This window comes from Leptodactylus fuscus, chromosome 1 (genome assembly GCF_031893055.1).
Source record: "Leptodactylus fuscus isolate aLepFus1 chromosome 1, aLepFus1.hap2, whole genome shotgun sequence".
Lineage (NCBI taxonomy): Eukaryota > Metazoa > Chordata > Amphibia > Anura > Leptodactylidae > Leptodactylus > Leptodactylus fuscus.
This window is the reverse complement of record NC_134265.1, coordinates 24,497,279-24,513,749: the sequence shown is the minus strand read 5'-3', so window position 1 is coordinate 24,513,749 and position 16,471 is coordinate 24,497,279. Positions and strand designations below refer to the sequence as shown.

Sequence of the window (16,471 nt, the reverse complement as noted above, 5' to 3'; positions counted from 1 at the left end):
GTGTCTATATATTGTATGATAGTGATCTACGACGGTTCTAGAGCTCTCGGCCCCCTCACTACAGTAGAGCCATGAGAAGGCCGGCAATCCTGGTCTACAGTCTACAGTCCACACCCAACATGGCACCTGTTTAATATCAGATACATGGAAGAAGCCCCAGGCCAACACACAGATTCCTTCCATGGATCTGCATGAGGATTTGACCCGTTCAGTGAGGGGAATCCACCACACTTTCCATGTATTTCATCTGTGATTTAAGATGGTTTTTTTTTTTGCTATTGCCTGCAAACAAGGTTGCAGATATAATTGCAGAATTTACGCCCCAATCCATAATGTGTGAACGACATTTCATGGGAGTTTAAAGGGATTCTATCACTAAAACACAATTTTTTTCTAGTTAACATGTCGGAATAGCCTTTAGAAAGGCTGTTCGTCTCCTACCTTTTGAAGTGCTCTCCGCCGCGCCGTTTGTTCACAATACCGGTTTGTACCGGTATGCTAATTCGTTCTCTCGCAGCGATGGGGGCGTCCCCATTGCAGCTCGAAAACCGTCTGCAGCGCCGCCTCTATGGTCTTCAGTGTCCTCCCCTTCCTTCTTCAGCGTCATGTCGGACGCCTGCGCAGTACGCTCTGTTCGGCGAAGACTTCAAAGAACGTACTGCGCATGCCCGCAACCATAGTGCGGGCGCCGCAATTTCGCGCATGCGCAGTACGTTCTTTGAAGTCTTCGCCGAACAGAGCGTACTGTTCAGGCGTCCGACATGACGCTGAAGAAGGAAGGGGAGGACATGGAAGACCATAGAGGTGGCGCTGTGGACGCTTTTCGAGCTGCAATGTGGACGCCCCCATCGCTGCTCCTGCGATAGGGGACGCCCCCATCGCTGCGAGAGAACGAATTAGCATACCGGTACAAACCGGTATTGTGAACGAACGGCGCGGCGGAGAGCACTTCAAAAGGTAGGAGACGAATAGCCTTTCTAAAGGCTATTCCGACATGTTAACTAGAAAAAATTGTGTTTTAGTGGTAGAATCCCGGGTTTGTACAAGGCCATCGTTTCCCACCAGAAAAGAACATAAGGGATGCGGAGTGACCCCATGATCCCCCAATACATAGGGCAGCTCACCCATGGAGTCTGACTCAGGATTGTCTCCCGCACTCAGCCATTTATCACATTTGGCCTCTGCTGTGTTTTCCCTAAAATATTGAGCGCGGTTGAGCCTGAATGTTTTGGGTTGTGATAAGCTCAGACCTCCAGCGTCCGCCGTTTGTCTTCACTCACATTCCACTTCTCAGTAAATGAAGAAATTCCAGAAGTAACCTCCAAAAATACTGTCCTCAGCCGGTGCATTGTATCCAGCCTAGACAATGCTCTGTGAGCCTTTACAGTCAACAACTAATCTAAAGTACTGATCTAAGGAGTCGCCCTCTCCCTGACTGATGTATTATACTACACTATTCACTCATGTATACTAGGCCTCTGACTTTTCATTCCTGGTGCTAAAATATTTTTGTGGAGCTAAACATGAAATGCTGAAAATAAACCTCGTGTTGTAGAAAGAGAATAACACCAGATGTTAGTGGGAAAAGCGGCGCCCTCCGCCTGCAAATGTACATAACGGCGGTGACAACAAAATATACACGGTAGTGTGAGACACGTACAACCATATACAGGACAATATGTGTTGCCTCAATATGGAAGCTCAATGGGCCTTATAGTGCAACTTCCAATACATCGAAAGTAACATCCAGCAAGGCCACCTTGTAACATTATTTTTATCTTAGTTACATGGACTTGTATATACATTACTTATCCTGTATTATACTCCAGAGCTGCGCTCACTATTCTGCTGGTGCAGTCACTGTGTACATACATTACATTACTTATCCTGTACTGATCCTGAGTTACATCCTGTATTATACTCCAGAGCTGCGCTCACTATTCTGCTGGTGCAGTCACTGTGTACATACATTACATTACTTATCCTGTACTGATCCTGAGTTATATCCTGAATTATACTCCAGAGCTGCACTCACTATTCTGCTGGTACAGTCACTGTGTACATACATTACATTACTTATACTGTACTGATCCTGAGTTACATCCTGTATTATACTCCAGAGCTGCACTCATTATACTGCTGGTACAGTCACTGTGTACATACATTACATTACTTATCCTGTACTGATCCTGAGTTACATCCTGTATTATACTCCAGAGCTGCGCTCACTATTCTGCTGGTACAGTCACTGTGTACATACATTACATTACTTATCCTGTACTGATCCTGAGTTACGTCCTGTATTATACTCCAGAGCTGCGCTCACTATTCTGCTGGTACAGTCACTGTGTACATACATTACATTACTTATCCTGTACTGATCCTGAGTTACATCCTGTATTATACTCCAGAGCTGCGCTCACTATTCTGCTGGTACAGTCACTGTGTACATACATTATATTACTTATCCTGTATTATACTCCAGAGCTGCGTTCACTATTCTGCTGGTACAGTCACTGTGTACATACATTACATTACTTATCCTGTACTGATCCTGAGTTATATCCTGTATTATACCCCAGAGCTGCACTCACTATTCTGCTGGTGCAGTCACTGTGTACATACATTACATTACTTATCCTGTATTATACTCCAGAGCTGCGTTCACTATTCTGCTGGTACAGTCACTGTGTACATACATTACATTACTTATCCTGTACTGATCCTGAGTTATATCCTGTATTATACCCCAGAGCTGCGCTCACTATTCTCCTGGTACAGTCACTGTGTACATACATTACATTACTTATCCTGTATTATACTCCAGAGCTGCACTCACTATTCTGCTGGTACAGTCACTGTGTACATACATTACATTACTTATCCTGTACTGATCCTGAGTTACATCCTGTATTATACCCCAGAGCTGCACTCACTGTTCTGCTGGTACAGTCACTGTGTACATACATTACATTACTTATCCTGTACTGATCCTGAGTTACATCCTGTATTATACTCCAGAGCTGCGCTCACTATTCTGCTGGTGCAGTCACTGTGTACATACATTACATTACTTATCCTGTACTGATCCTGAGTTACATCCTGTATTATACTCCAGAGCTGCGTTCACTATTCTGCTGGTACAGTCACTGTGTACATACATTACATTACTTATCCTGTACTGATCCTGAGTTATATCCTGTATTATACCCCAGAGCTGCGCTCACTATTCTCCTGGTACAGTCACTGTGTACATACATTACATTACTTATCCTGTACTGATCCTGAGTTATATCCTGTATTATACTCCAGAGCTGTGCTCCCTATTCTGCTGGTACAGTCACTGTGTACATACATTACATTACTTATGCTGTACTGATCCTGAGTTACATCCTGTATTATACTCCAGAGCTGCACTCACTATTCTACTGGTACAGTCACTGTGTACATACATTACATTACTTATCCTGTATTATACTCCAGAGCTGCACTCACTATTCTGCTGGTACAGTCACTGTGTACATACATTACATTACTTATCCTGTACTGATCCTGAGTTACATCCTGTATTATACCCCAGAGCTGCACTCACTGTTCTGCTGGTACAGTCACTGTGTACATACATTACATTACTTATCCTGTACTGATCCTGAGTTACATCCTGTATTATACTCCAGAGCTGCGCTCACTATTCTGCTGGTGCAGTCACTGTGTACATACATTACATTACTTATCCTGTACTGATCCTGAGTTACATCCTGTATTATACCCCAGAGCTGCACTCACTGTTCTGCTGGTACAGTCACTGTGTACATACATTACATTACTTATCCTGTACTGATCCTGAGTTACATCCTGTATTACACTCCAGAGCTGTACTCACTATTCTGCTGGTACAGTCACTGTGTACATACACTACATTACTTATCCTGTACTGATCCTGAGTTATATCCTGTATTATACTCCAGAGCTGCGCTCCCTATTCTACTGGTACAGTCACTGTGTACATACATTACATTACTTATCCTGTACTGATCCTGAGTTACATCCTGTATTATACTCCAGAGCTGCGCTCACTATTCTGCTGGTACAGTCACTGTGTACATACATTACATTACTTATCCTGTACTGATCCTGAGTTACATCCTGTATTATACTACAGAGCTGCGCTCACTATTCTGCTGGTGCAGTCACTGTGTACATACATTACATTACTTATCCTGTATTATACTCCAGAGCTGCACTCCCTATTCTGCTGGTACAGTCACTGTGTACATACGTTACATTACTTATCCTGCACTGATCCTGAGTTACATCCTGTATTATACTCCAGAGCTGCGCTCACTATTCTGCTGGTGCAGTCACTGTGTACATACGTTACATTACTTATCCTGTACTGATCCTGAGTTACATCCTGTATTATACTCCAGAGCTGCACTCACAATTCTGCTGGTACAGTCACTGTGTACATACATTACATTACTTATACTGTACTGATCCTGAGTTACATCCTGTATTATACTCCAGAGCTGCACTCACTATTCTACTGGTACAGTCACTGTGTACATACATTACATTACTTATCCTGTATTATACTCCAGAGCTGCACTCACTATTCTGCTGGTACAGTCACTGTGTACATACATTACATTACTTATCCTGTACTGATCCTGAGTTACATCCTGTATTATACCCCAGAGCTGCACTCACTGTTCTGCTGGTACAGTCACTGTGTACATACATTACATTACTTATCCTGTACTGATCCTGAGTTACATCCTGTATTATACTCCAGAGCTGCGCTCACTATTCTGCTGGTGCAGTCACTGTGTACATACATTACATTACTTATCCTGTACTGATCCTGAGTTACATCCTGTATTATACCCCAGAGCTGCACTCACTGTTCTGCTGGTACAGTCACTGTGTACATACATTACATTACTTATCCTGTACTGATCCTGAGTTACATCCTGTATTACACTCCAGAGCTGTACTCACTATTCTGCTGGTACAGTCACTGTGTACATACACTACATTACTTATCCTGTACTGATCCTGAGTTATATCCTGTATTTTACTCCAGAGCTGTGCTCCCTATTCTGCTGGTACAGTCACTGTGTACATACATTACATTACTTATACTGTACTGATCCTGAGTTACATCCTGTATTATACTCCAGAGCTGCACTCACTATTCTACTGGTACAGTCACTGTGTACATACATTACATTACTTATCCTGTATTATACTCCAGAGCTGCACTCACTATTCTGCTGGTACAGTCACTGTGTACATACATTACATTACTTATCCTGTACTGATCCTGAGTTACATCCTGTATTATACCCCAGAGCTGCACTCACTGTTCTGCTGGTACAGTCACTGTGTACATACATTACATTACTTATCCTGTACTGATCCTGAGTTACATCCTGTATTATACTCCAGAGCTGCGCTCACTATTCTGCTGGTGCAGTCACTGTGTACATACATTACATTACTTATCCTGTACTGATCCTGAGTTACATCCTGTATTATACCCCAGAGCTGCACTCACTGTTCTGCTGGTACAGTCACTGTGTACATACATTACATTACTTATCCTGTACTGATCCTGAGTTACATCCTGTATTACACTCCAGAGCTGTACTCACTATTCTGCTGGTACAGTCACTGTGTACATACACTACATTACTTATCCTGTACTGATCCTGAGTTATATCCTGTATTATACTCCAGAGCTGCGCTCCCTATTCTACTGGTACAGTCACTGTGTACATACATTACATTACTTATCCTGTACTGATCCTGAGTTACATCCTGTATTATACTACAGAGCTGCACTCACTATTCTGCTGGTGCAGTCACTGTGTACATACATTACATTACTTATCCTGTATTATACTCCAGAGCTGCACTCCCTATTCTGCTGGTACAGTCACTGTGTACATACGTTACATTACTTATCCTGCACTGATCCTGAGTTACATCCTGTATTATACTCCAGAGCTGCACTCCCTATTCTGCTGGTACAGTCACTGTGTACATACGTTACATTACTTATCCTGCACTGATCCTGAGTTACATCCTGTATTATACTCCAGAGCTGCGCTCACTATTCTGCTGGTGCAGTCACTGTGTACATACGTTACATTACTTATCCTGTACTGATCCTGAGTTACATCCTGTATTATACTCCAGAGCTGCACTCACAATTCTGCTGGTACAGTCACTGTGTACATACATTACATTACTTATCCTGTACTGATCCTGAGTTACATCCTGTATTATACTCCAGAGCTGCGCTCACTATTCTGCTGGTGCAGTCACTGTGTACATACATTACATTACTTATCCTGTACTGATCCTGAGTTACATCCTGTATTATACCCCAGAGCTGCACTCACTGTTCTGCTGGTACAGTCACTGTGTACATACATTACATTACTTATCCTGTACTGATCCTGAGTTACATCCTGTATTACACTCCAGAGCTGTACTCACTATTCTGCTGGTACAGTCACTGTGTACATACACTACATTACTTATCCTGTACTGATCCTGAGTTATATCCTGTATTATACTCCAGAGCTGCGCTCCCTATTCTACTGGTACAGTCACTGTGTACATACATTACATTACTTATCCTGTACTGATCCTGAGTTACATCCTGTATTATACTCCAGAGCTGCGCTCACTATTCTGCTGGTACAGTCACTGTGTACATACATTACATTACTTATCCTGTACTGATCCTGAGTTACATCCTGTATTATACTACAGAGCTGCGCTCACTATTCTGCTGGTGCAGTCACTGTGTACATACATTACATTACTTATCCTGTATTATACTCCAGAGCTGCACTCCCTATTCTGCTGGTACAGTCACTGTGTACATACGTTACATTACTTATCCTGCACTGATCCTGAGTTACATCCTGTATTATACTCCAGAGCTGCGCTCACTATTCTGCTGGTGCAGTCACTGTGTACATACGTTACATTACTTATCCTGTACTGATCCTGAGTTACATCCTGTATTATACTCCAGAGCTGCACTCACAATTCTGCTGGTACAGTCACTGTGTACATAAATTTCGTTACTGTAACCTGAGTTACATACTGTAGTTCTTTTATTAATAAAACATGACAATACTTGTATAACGTAACAGAAAATTATACAAATAACACAACATGTTATCACAATATATACACATTAGTACTGTACATTGACTGTTCCAGCCTCAGTCACACCAAACATTCATTATCAGCACTAATACCAGTGATACAGATGCAGCGACTGATCCAGTTACTCATGGCACAGAGAAACAATACAAGATATTGGTGAAAATACACACGTGGACAAAATTGTTGGTCCCCTTGTTTAATGAAAGTAAAACCCACAATGGTCACAGAAATCACTTGTAAATAAAAATTCTATGAAAATGAACAAATGAAAGTAAGACATTGTTTTTCACTTCATGACACGGCCTGGACAGAAATGACGGTTCCTGTAAATTAATATTTACTTGCACAACCTTTTGAGGCAATCGCTGCAATCAGACGATTCCTGTATCTGTCAATAAGTCTTCTGCACCTCTCATCAGGGATTTTGGCCCCCTCCTCATGAGCAAACTGCTCCAGTTGTCTCGGGTTTGGCCTTTTCCAGACGACATGTTTCAGCTCCTTCCAAAGATGCTCAATAGGATTTAGGTCAGGGCTCATAGAAGCCGCTTCAGAATAGTCCAATGTTTTCCTCTTAGCCATTTTTGGGTGTTTTTAGTTGTATGTTTTGGGTCATTATCCTGTTGCAAGACCCATGACCTTCGACTGAGACCAAGCTTTCTGACACTGGGCAGCACATTTCTCTCTAGAATCCCTTGATAGTCTTGAGAATTCATTGTAACCTGAACAGATTCAAGACACCCTGTGCCAGATGCAGCAAAGCAGCCCCACAACATAACAGAGCCTCCTCTATGTGTCACAGTAGGGACAGTGTTCTTTTCAAGATGGGCTTCATTTTTCTTTCTGTGAACATAGAGCTGATGTGCCTTGCCAAAAAGTTGGATTTTTGTCTCATCTGTGTGACTAAATTGAAATTAGTGCTCAAACTCAACCCCACACAACCTCCAGCACTGGTCTAAAGTCTGCGTTAAAGTCCAGACCAGGCCAAGAAATCCTCACCGCAGTGTATACAGTATATGACGTATGCACAAACACAAATCACACAAAGCCGAGTGTTTTTTCTTACCCCAACCCTAGCACTGGTCCAAAGTCTGTGCTAAAGAAGACCAGGCCAAGAAACAGAGATCCAGAAAATCCCTCACGCCTATCATCCCCCTCCCCACCAACTACTATCCCCAAATGTAAATCACACAATATCATACAATATTGCACCTGCACTACAAACATAAAGCCACACATCCTGCTGTACTGACCACCGAGAAATAAAATCTACATTTACACCAGCCCATCACCAGGAATGGAGATAACAGGCTAAGGCACAGTAAAGGAGAACCCCCTCCAAAGACAAGAGGCCTTCTCCATCACAACCTCTCATACTCCAGAGAGTGCACCTTCACCAGCTCACCAAGACTCTTACATCGGGAGGATTTTCCACTGCATCGATACTAAACACCATGTGTACCACGTGTGGTACCTAACCACTAGGCTGACTAATAATAAAGTGCACCGGTCCCGACCACCCAGGTTTCTGAGTACTCCATAGGCCCACTCCGCATAAGAGAGTCCGGGCAACCTTGGCCAACTGATGGAAGCACCCACCCTGTTCTAAGAAGTGCTCCATGCTTTTCAACACACTGTCACACTCCTCACAGGGACAACCCCTTTCCTCATAGCTTCTACACTTCAATTTGTCCCTCACATACAGTTTCCCATTGAAGCAGCACCAAGTCCCAACACTTAATGGGGATCCTGATGGAATTCAGAAGTCTCAAAACAAACCCTCAGATCCCGGGTTGGGCAATCCTTGAGTACCAGTGAGCTCTGAAAATGAGTCGGAAGACCGTCTTGTCAAGGAGTTGTCACTGCATAGTCCCGACCTCCCTTTTTCCATTGATAATCATTAGATGACGTCTTAGACATTGTAAATGGGTCCTTAATCAAGTGGCGCCCCCTGTGCTCTGTATGACTGGTTATACAAGTGTTTTGGTCTTGGTAGGTTGTGATCTATTCTAAATCTCTGGAAGTGACTAGTTATCCTATAGCATCCCCTGTACGAGCTCTTCTGATCCATACTATATCTGGTACCTGTGTCATACACCCTCTCGCACCACCGAAGTATATTCATCTTCATCTACTCTTAATATCTCATTACAGGCCTAAGCTAAAGTAAGTCAGGTCTAAGAAGTCTGATATCTCGGCCTGACAAGCCAGTTCACCTTCTATAGTGGCCAGAATGGTAGTCACATTAATGTTCCACTGCCATCACCAGGCCATACCTCGGTCACCTGGCTGGTTTTCTAGTCTTCACTGGCACTCCATATAATATTTGCTCTGACTCCTTCTGCTATCCGTAGCTCTAATAACTTATTAGCACATTGGTGGTTAATTCTCTCTTCTTTTTTTCCACCAGGTCATAAAAATGACTGGAAACAGTCTTGTCCTTCCCATTGTGCTATGGGGACGTAAAGCGCCCACACACTGTATATCCACTGTGCTGGTGATGGATGACATGGCAACGATTATCACCGGGTGCCATGATGGACAGATCTGCCTATGGGACCTATCACCAGAATTGGAAGTGAGTATGAAGGGGCACTACCAGGTTACTGACTTGATGTGGACCTCCGTTTCAGTTTCTTCCTTCCTTATAATCACAGCTGGCTGCTCCTTCTCCCCTGTAGTCACAGCTGGCTGCTCCTTCTCCCCTGTAGTCACAGCTGGCTGCTCCTTCCCCCCTGTAGTCACAGCTGGCTTCTCCTTCTCCACTGTAGTCACAGCTGGCTTCTCCTTCCCCCCTGTAGTCACAGCTGGCTGCTCCTTCTCCCCTGTAGTCACAGCTGGCTGCTCCTTCTCCCCTGTAGTCACAGCTGGCTTCTCCTTCTCCACTGTAGTCACAGCTGGCTTCTCCTTCCCCCCTGTAGTCACAGCTGGCTGCTCTTTCTCCCCTGTAGTCACAGCTGGCTGCTCTTTCTCCCCTGTAGTCACAGCTGGCTGCTCCTTCTCCCCTGTAGTCACAGCTGGCTTCTCCTTCTCCCCTGTAGTCACAGCTGGCTGCTCCTTCTCCCCTGTAGTGACAGCTGGCTGCTCCTTCTCCCCTGTAGTCACAGCTGGCTGCTCCTTCCCCCCTGTAGTCACAGCTGGCTGCTCCTTCCCCCCTGTAGTCACAGCTGGCTGCTCCTTCCCCCCTGTAGTCACAGCTGGCTGCTCTTTCTCACCTGTAGTTACAGCTGGCTGCTCCTTCTCCCCTGTAGTCACAGATGGCTGCTCCTTCTCCCCTGTAGTCACAGCTGGCTGCTCCTTCTCCCCTGTAGTCACAGCTGGCTTCTCCTTCTCCCCTGTAGTCACAGCTGGCTGCTCCTTCTCCCCTGTAGTCACAGCTGGCTGCTCCTTCTCCCCTGTAGTCACAGCTGGCTGCTCCTTCTCCCCTGTAGTCACAGCTGGCTTCTCCTTCTCCCCTGTAGTCACAGCTGGCTGCTCCTTCTCCCCTGTAGTTACAGCTGGCTGCTCTTTCTCCCCTGTAGTTACAGCTGGCTGCTCCTTCTCCCCTGTAGTCACAGCTGGCTGCTCCTTCTCCCCTGTAGTCACAGCTGGCTGCTCCTTCTCCCCTGTAGTCACAGCTTGCTTCTCCTTCTCCCCTGTAGTCACAGCTGGCTTCTCCTTCCCCCCTGTAGTCACAGCTGGCTGCTCCTTCCCCCCTGTAGTCACAGCTGGCTGCTCCTTCCCCCCTGTAGTCACAGCTGGCTGCTCTTTCTCCCCTGTAGTCACAGCTGGCTGCTCCTTCTCCCCTGTAGTCACAGCTGGCTGCTCCTTCTCCCCTGTAGTCACAGCTGGCTGCTCCTTCTCCCCTGTAGTCACAGCTGGCTGCTCCTTCTCCCCTGTAGTCACAGCTGGCTGCTCCTTCTCCCCTGTAGTCACAGCTGGCTGCTCCTTCTCCCCTGTAGTCACAGCTGGCTTCTCCTTCTCCCCTGTAGTCACAGCTGGCTGCTCCTTCCCCCCTGTAGTCACAGCTGGCTTCTCCTTCTCCACTGTAGTCACAGCTGGCTTCTCCTTCCCCCCTGTAGTCACAGCTGGCTGCTCCTTCTCCCCTGTAGTCACAGCTGGCTGCTCCTTCTCCCCTGTAGTCACAGCTGGCTTCTCCTTCTCCACTGTAGTCACAGCTGGCTTCTCCTTCCCCCCTGTAGTCACAGCTGGCTGCTCCTTCCCCCCTGTAGTCACAGCTGGCTGCTCTTTCTCCCCTGTAGTCACAGCTGGCTGCTCCTTCTCCCCTGTAGTCACAGCTGGCTTCTCCTTCTCCCCTGTAGTCACAGCTGGCTGCTCCTTCTCCCCTGTAGTCACAGCTGGCTGCTCCTTCTCCCCTGTAGTCACAGCTGGCTGCTCCTTCCCCCCTGTAGTCACAGCTGGCTGCTCCTTCCCCCCTGTAGTCACAGCTGGCTGCTCCTTCCCCCCTGTAGTCACAGCTGGCTGCTCTTTCTCACCTGTAGTTACAGCTGGCTGCTCCTTCTCCCCTGTAGTCACAGATGGCTGCTCCTTCTCCCCTGTAGTCACAGCTGGCTGCTCCTTCTCCCCTGTAGTCACAGCTGGCTTCTCCTTCTCCCCTGTAGTCACAGCTGGCTGCTCCTTCTCCCCTGTAGTCACAGCTGGCTGCTCCTTCTCCCCTGTAGTCACAGCTGGCTGCTCCTTCTCCCCTGTAGTCACAGCTGGCTGCTCCTTCTCCCCTGTAGTCACAGCTGGCTTCTCCTTCTCCCCTGTAGTTACAGCTGGCTGCTCCTTCTCCCCTGTAGTTACAGCTGGCTGCTCTTTCTCCCCTGTAGTTACAGCTGGCTGCTCCTTCTCCCCTGTAGTCACAGCTGGCTGCTCCTTCTCCCCTGTAGTCACAGCTGGCTGCTCCTTCTCCCCTGTAGTCACAGCTTGCTTCTCCTTCTCCCCTGTAGTCACAGCTGGCTTCTCCTTCCCCCCTGTAGTCACAGCTGGCTGCTCCTTCCCCCCTGTAGTCACAGCTGGCTGCTCCTTCCCCCCTGTAGTCACAGCTGGCTGCTCTTTCTCCCCTGTAGTCACAGCTGGCTGCTCCTTCTCCCCTGTAGTCACAGCTGGCTGCTCCTTCTCCCCTGTAGTCACAGCTGGCTGCTCCTTCTCCCCTGTAGTCACAGCTGGCTGCTCCTTCTCCCCTGTAGTCACAGCTGGCTGCTCCTTCTCCCCTGTAGTCACAGCTGGCTTCTCCTTCTCCCCTGTAGTCACAGCTGGCTTCTCCTTCTCCCCTGTAGTCACAGCTGGCTTCTCCTTCTCCCCTGTAGTCACAGCTGGCTGCTCCTTCTCCCCTGTAGTCACAGCTGGCTTCTCCTTCTCCCCTGTAGTCACAGCTGGCTGCTCCTTCTCCCCTGTAGTCACAGCTGGCTGCTCCTTCTCCCCTGTAGTCACAGCTGGCTGCTCCTTCTCCCCTGTAGTCACAGCTGGCTTCTCCTTCTCCCCTGTAGTCACAGCTGGCTTCTCCTTCTCCCCTGTAGTCACAGCTGGCTGCTCCTTCTCCCCTGTAGTCACAGCTGGCTGCTCCTTCTCCCCTGTAGTCACAGCTGGCTGCTCCTTCTCCCCTGTAGTCACAGCTGGCTGCTCCTTCTCCCCTGTAGTCACAGCTGGCTGCTCCTTCCCCCCTGTAGTCACAGCTGGCTGCTCTTTCTCCCCTGTAGTCACAGCTGGCTGCTCCTTCTCCCCTGTAGTCACAGCTGGCTGCTCCTTCCCCCCTGTAGTCACAGCTGGCTGCTCTTTCTCCCCTGTAGTCACAGCTGGCTGCTACTTCTCCCCTGTAGTCACAGCTGGCTGCTCCTTCTCCCCTGTAGTCACAGCTGGCTGCTCCTTCTCCCCTGTAGTCACAGCTGGCTTCTCCTTCTTCCCCCCCCTGTAGTCACAGCTGGCTGCTCTTTCTCCCCTGTAGTCACAGCTGGCTGCTCTTTCTCCCCTGTAGTCACAGCTGGCTGCTCCTTCTCCCCTGTAGTCACAGCTGGCTGCTCCTTCCCCCCTGTAGTCACAGCTGGCTGCTCTTTCTCCCCTGTAGTCACAGCTGGCTGCTACTTCTCCCCTGTAGTCACAGCTGGCTGCTCCTTCTCCCCTGTAGTCACAGCTGGCTGCTCCTTCTCCCCTGTAGTCACAGCTGGCTTCTCCTTCTTCCCCCCCCTGTAGTCACAGCTGGCTGCTCTTTCTCCCCTGTAGTCACAGCTGGCTGCTCTTTCTCCCCTGTAGTTACAGCTGGCTGCACCACCATCCCCTGTAGTCACAGCTGGCTGCTCCTTCCCCCCTGTAGTCACAGCTGGCTGCTCTTTCTCCCCTGTAGTTACAGCTGGCTGCACCACCATCCCCTGTAGTCACAGCTGGCTGCTCCTTCCCCCCTGTAGTCACAGCTGGCTGCTCTTTCTCCCCTGTAGTCACAGCTGGCTGCTCCTTCTCCCCTGTAGTCACAGCTGGCTGCTCCTTCTCCCCTGTAGTCACAGCTGGCTGCTCTTTCTCCCCTGTAGTCACAGCTGGCTTCTCCTTCTCCCCTGTAGTCACAGCTGGCTGCTCCTTCTCCCCTGTAGTCACAGCTGGCTGCTCCTTCTCCCCTGTAGTCACAGCTGGCTGCTCCTTCTCCCCTGTAGTCACAGCTGGCTGCTCCTTCTCCCCTGTAGTCACAGCTGGCTGCTCCTTCTCCCCTGTAGTCACAGCTGGCTGCTCCTTCTCCCCTGTAGTCACAGCTGGCTGCTCTTTCTCCCCTGTAGTCACAGATGGCTGTTCCCACTCCTTCCCCCCTGTAGTCACGTCTGTGCTCCTGCCACCCACCCTACCCTACCCTGTAGTCGCAGCTGGCTGCTCTTCTCCCCTTGCCCTATAGTCTTGCTGGATACCCCCCCTCCCAAGTACTTACAGCTGGTCTGTGACCTGATGAGTTACAGGAGGCGTCTTGGTGTAGTAAGATGCCCACCTTTACCCTGAGGGTGCGCACTCTACACCCGTCTTTCAGTATTCCTTCACCTCTATACCGATAAGTCTTTCATCATACATTACCCTTATTATGAGGTTTTCTTCGCTGCTCTATTGTGGCAGATATTGTTTTTCTGTTACATATTTTCCATTTCCATTTTTCAGATCAATCCTCGGGCCTTGCTTTTTGGGCACACCGCTTCAATCACTTGCCTTTCTAAAGCCTGTGCGTCAACTGACCGGCAGTATATAGTGAGCGCCTCCGAGAGCGGGTGAGTATACATACAGATACGGCTGTGACTGCAACATCGCTCTCTCCCTGGTGCCTGGGGCGTGCAGCATCACTTCCTCGAAACTTTATAAACTCACTTTATATCACGTTTTTTTGTCCATTAAAGGGGTTTTGCTATTGTGACAACTTATCCCCAGTGCATGGGATAATCTTGGTAAACTTTTAATGTCTTTTTCGCTTTTGACAGTGAGATGTGTCTATGGGATGTTAATGATGGAAGATGTGTAGAGTTTACTAAACTAGCGTGTACTCACACCGGTATACAGGTTAGTCGCTCCTTTATTAATTTTTATATAAGTATTAAAGGGAATGTCCTGGATATCTAAGCACAAAATAAAAAACGACGTACATGTCTTTCAACTGCTGCAGAACCTCATAATACACACCTCAGCTGCTGCAGAACCTCATAATACACACCTCAGCTGTTGCAGAACCTCATAATACAGACCTCAGCTGCTGCAGAACCTCATAATACACACCTCAGCTGCTGCAGAACATCATAATACACACTTCAGCTACTGCAGAACATAATACACCTCAGCTGCTGCAGAACATCATAATACACACTTCAGCTGCTGCAGGACACCGTAATACACCTCAGCTGCTGCAGAATCTCATAATACATACCTCAGCCGCTGCAGAGCAGTTTGAAAATGAACCTAGCTGTAATATAATGTAATGTGAGTAACTTACAGACAGGTTTGTTGTGAGGTTATGTGCTCTCCTCTGGAGCGCTGAGCTACTTTCTGCTCTTCTGATGCACATAGTATTACCTGTATGAAAAAAGTCAAAAAACACAATGCGGGGCTATTAATGACTTTGACTTCCTGTTCATCCAGGATATGCTGTGTGCATCAGAGGAGCAGAGGGGAGGTCATTGCTCCAGAGGGGAGCACATAACTTCACAATAAACCTGTCATTCAGTTATTCTATAACATTACACTACACATAAACTTGTAGGGGGGAACAAATTTTTTTTATTTACAGCAAAATATATGTATTCTGCTATAAATGCTGAAGTATATTAGTGGACACCTCTGTTCTCCTCCCTCTTTACAGCAGGGTGTATATTATTGCCTATTTCCTGTATGTTACTAGAGATCGTGACCTGAGGACATTTTGGTGATTCTCTTCTGTATAATTTCATTTTCTGCCTCTCCATCAGTTCTACCAGTTCTCTGTGGGAACACAACGGGAAGGACGATTGCTTTGTCACGGTCATTACCCAGAAGTCCTTGTGGTGGACGCCAGCAGTCTAGACGTCCTGTACACACTGGTGTCAAAGATCTCTCCAGACTGGATCAGCTCAATGAGTATCATCCGCTCCCATAGGACACAAGGTAACACTGGTGTGACAGACCCTTCCTCATGCCCCTTTCACCACCGACATATATAAACCGTATCCCTTTCATTACTTACCAGACACAGTGCCAGTGGTGTGTTGTGGCCGTGTCAGGTTACTGCAGTTTAGTTCCCATTCGTACCAGGGTTGTTGGGAGTCGGACCCTTACTGGTCACCTATTGACATCTTCTCCTAAGGGTAGGGTAGCAATATTTCAATCATGGAAAACCACTTTTAAGGATTCGTACCATTAAGCACACTGATGCCCTATCCATAAGCTTTAATCCTGTGGTCCGGGCAGTCTCTCTATTCACTGTTATGGGGCTGCTGAGACTGTAATCTCTGCGTGCGCCCTGGAGCCCCTTAGAAGTGAATGGAGAAAGGGTCACATATTATATACTGCTGGAAAGCTGACCGTGCACTGAATTCCGCCTACTTGGTGCCTTACAAACTCCCCCCCCCCCCCCCCCCCCCCCGACAGTATTATTCCTTAGCCTTGCACTGTCAGCGGGGAGGGAGGGGATATTGGTTCTGAAACTAACGGTACCTATATCTCTGGCACCTGGGTGCGTATTGCCAAAGCTGAATTCAACGCATTGTCTGCTTTCCAGTGGTATATACCGTATTTTTCGGACTATAAGACGCACAAATATGGGAGGAAAATGGGGGTGCATCTTATAGTCCGAATGCAGCATGCCGAATGC

General features: G+C 47.4%; 1 protein-coding gene across 4 annotated transcripts in view; it reads left to right on the top strand.

The window, feature by feature from the left end:
- The first annotated feature begins 9,602 nt into the window (after nucleotides 1-9,602).
- The window catches only part of WDR7 (WD repeat domain 7), a 237,946-nt gene continuing 231,077 nt past the window's right edge, over nucleotides 9,603-16,471 (top strand). For all 4 annotated transcript variants that reach the window (XM_075268327.1, XM_075268317.1, XM_075268308.1 and 1 more), the window contains exons 1-4: nucleotides 9,603-9,766; nucleotides 14,299-14,405; nucleotides 14,613-14,691; nucleotides 15,591-15,765. In XM_075268327.1, the coding sequence (XP_075124428.1) occupies nucleotides 9,608-9,766; nucleotides 14,299-14,405; nucleotides 14,613-14,691; nucleotides 15,591-15,765 (520 nt within the window). In that variant the 5' untranslated portion in view covers nucleotides 9,603-9,607. The remainder of the gene's footprint in view (nucleotides 9,767-14,298; nucleotides 14,406-14,612; nucleotides 14,692-15,590; nucleotides 15,766-16,471) is intronic.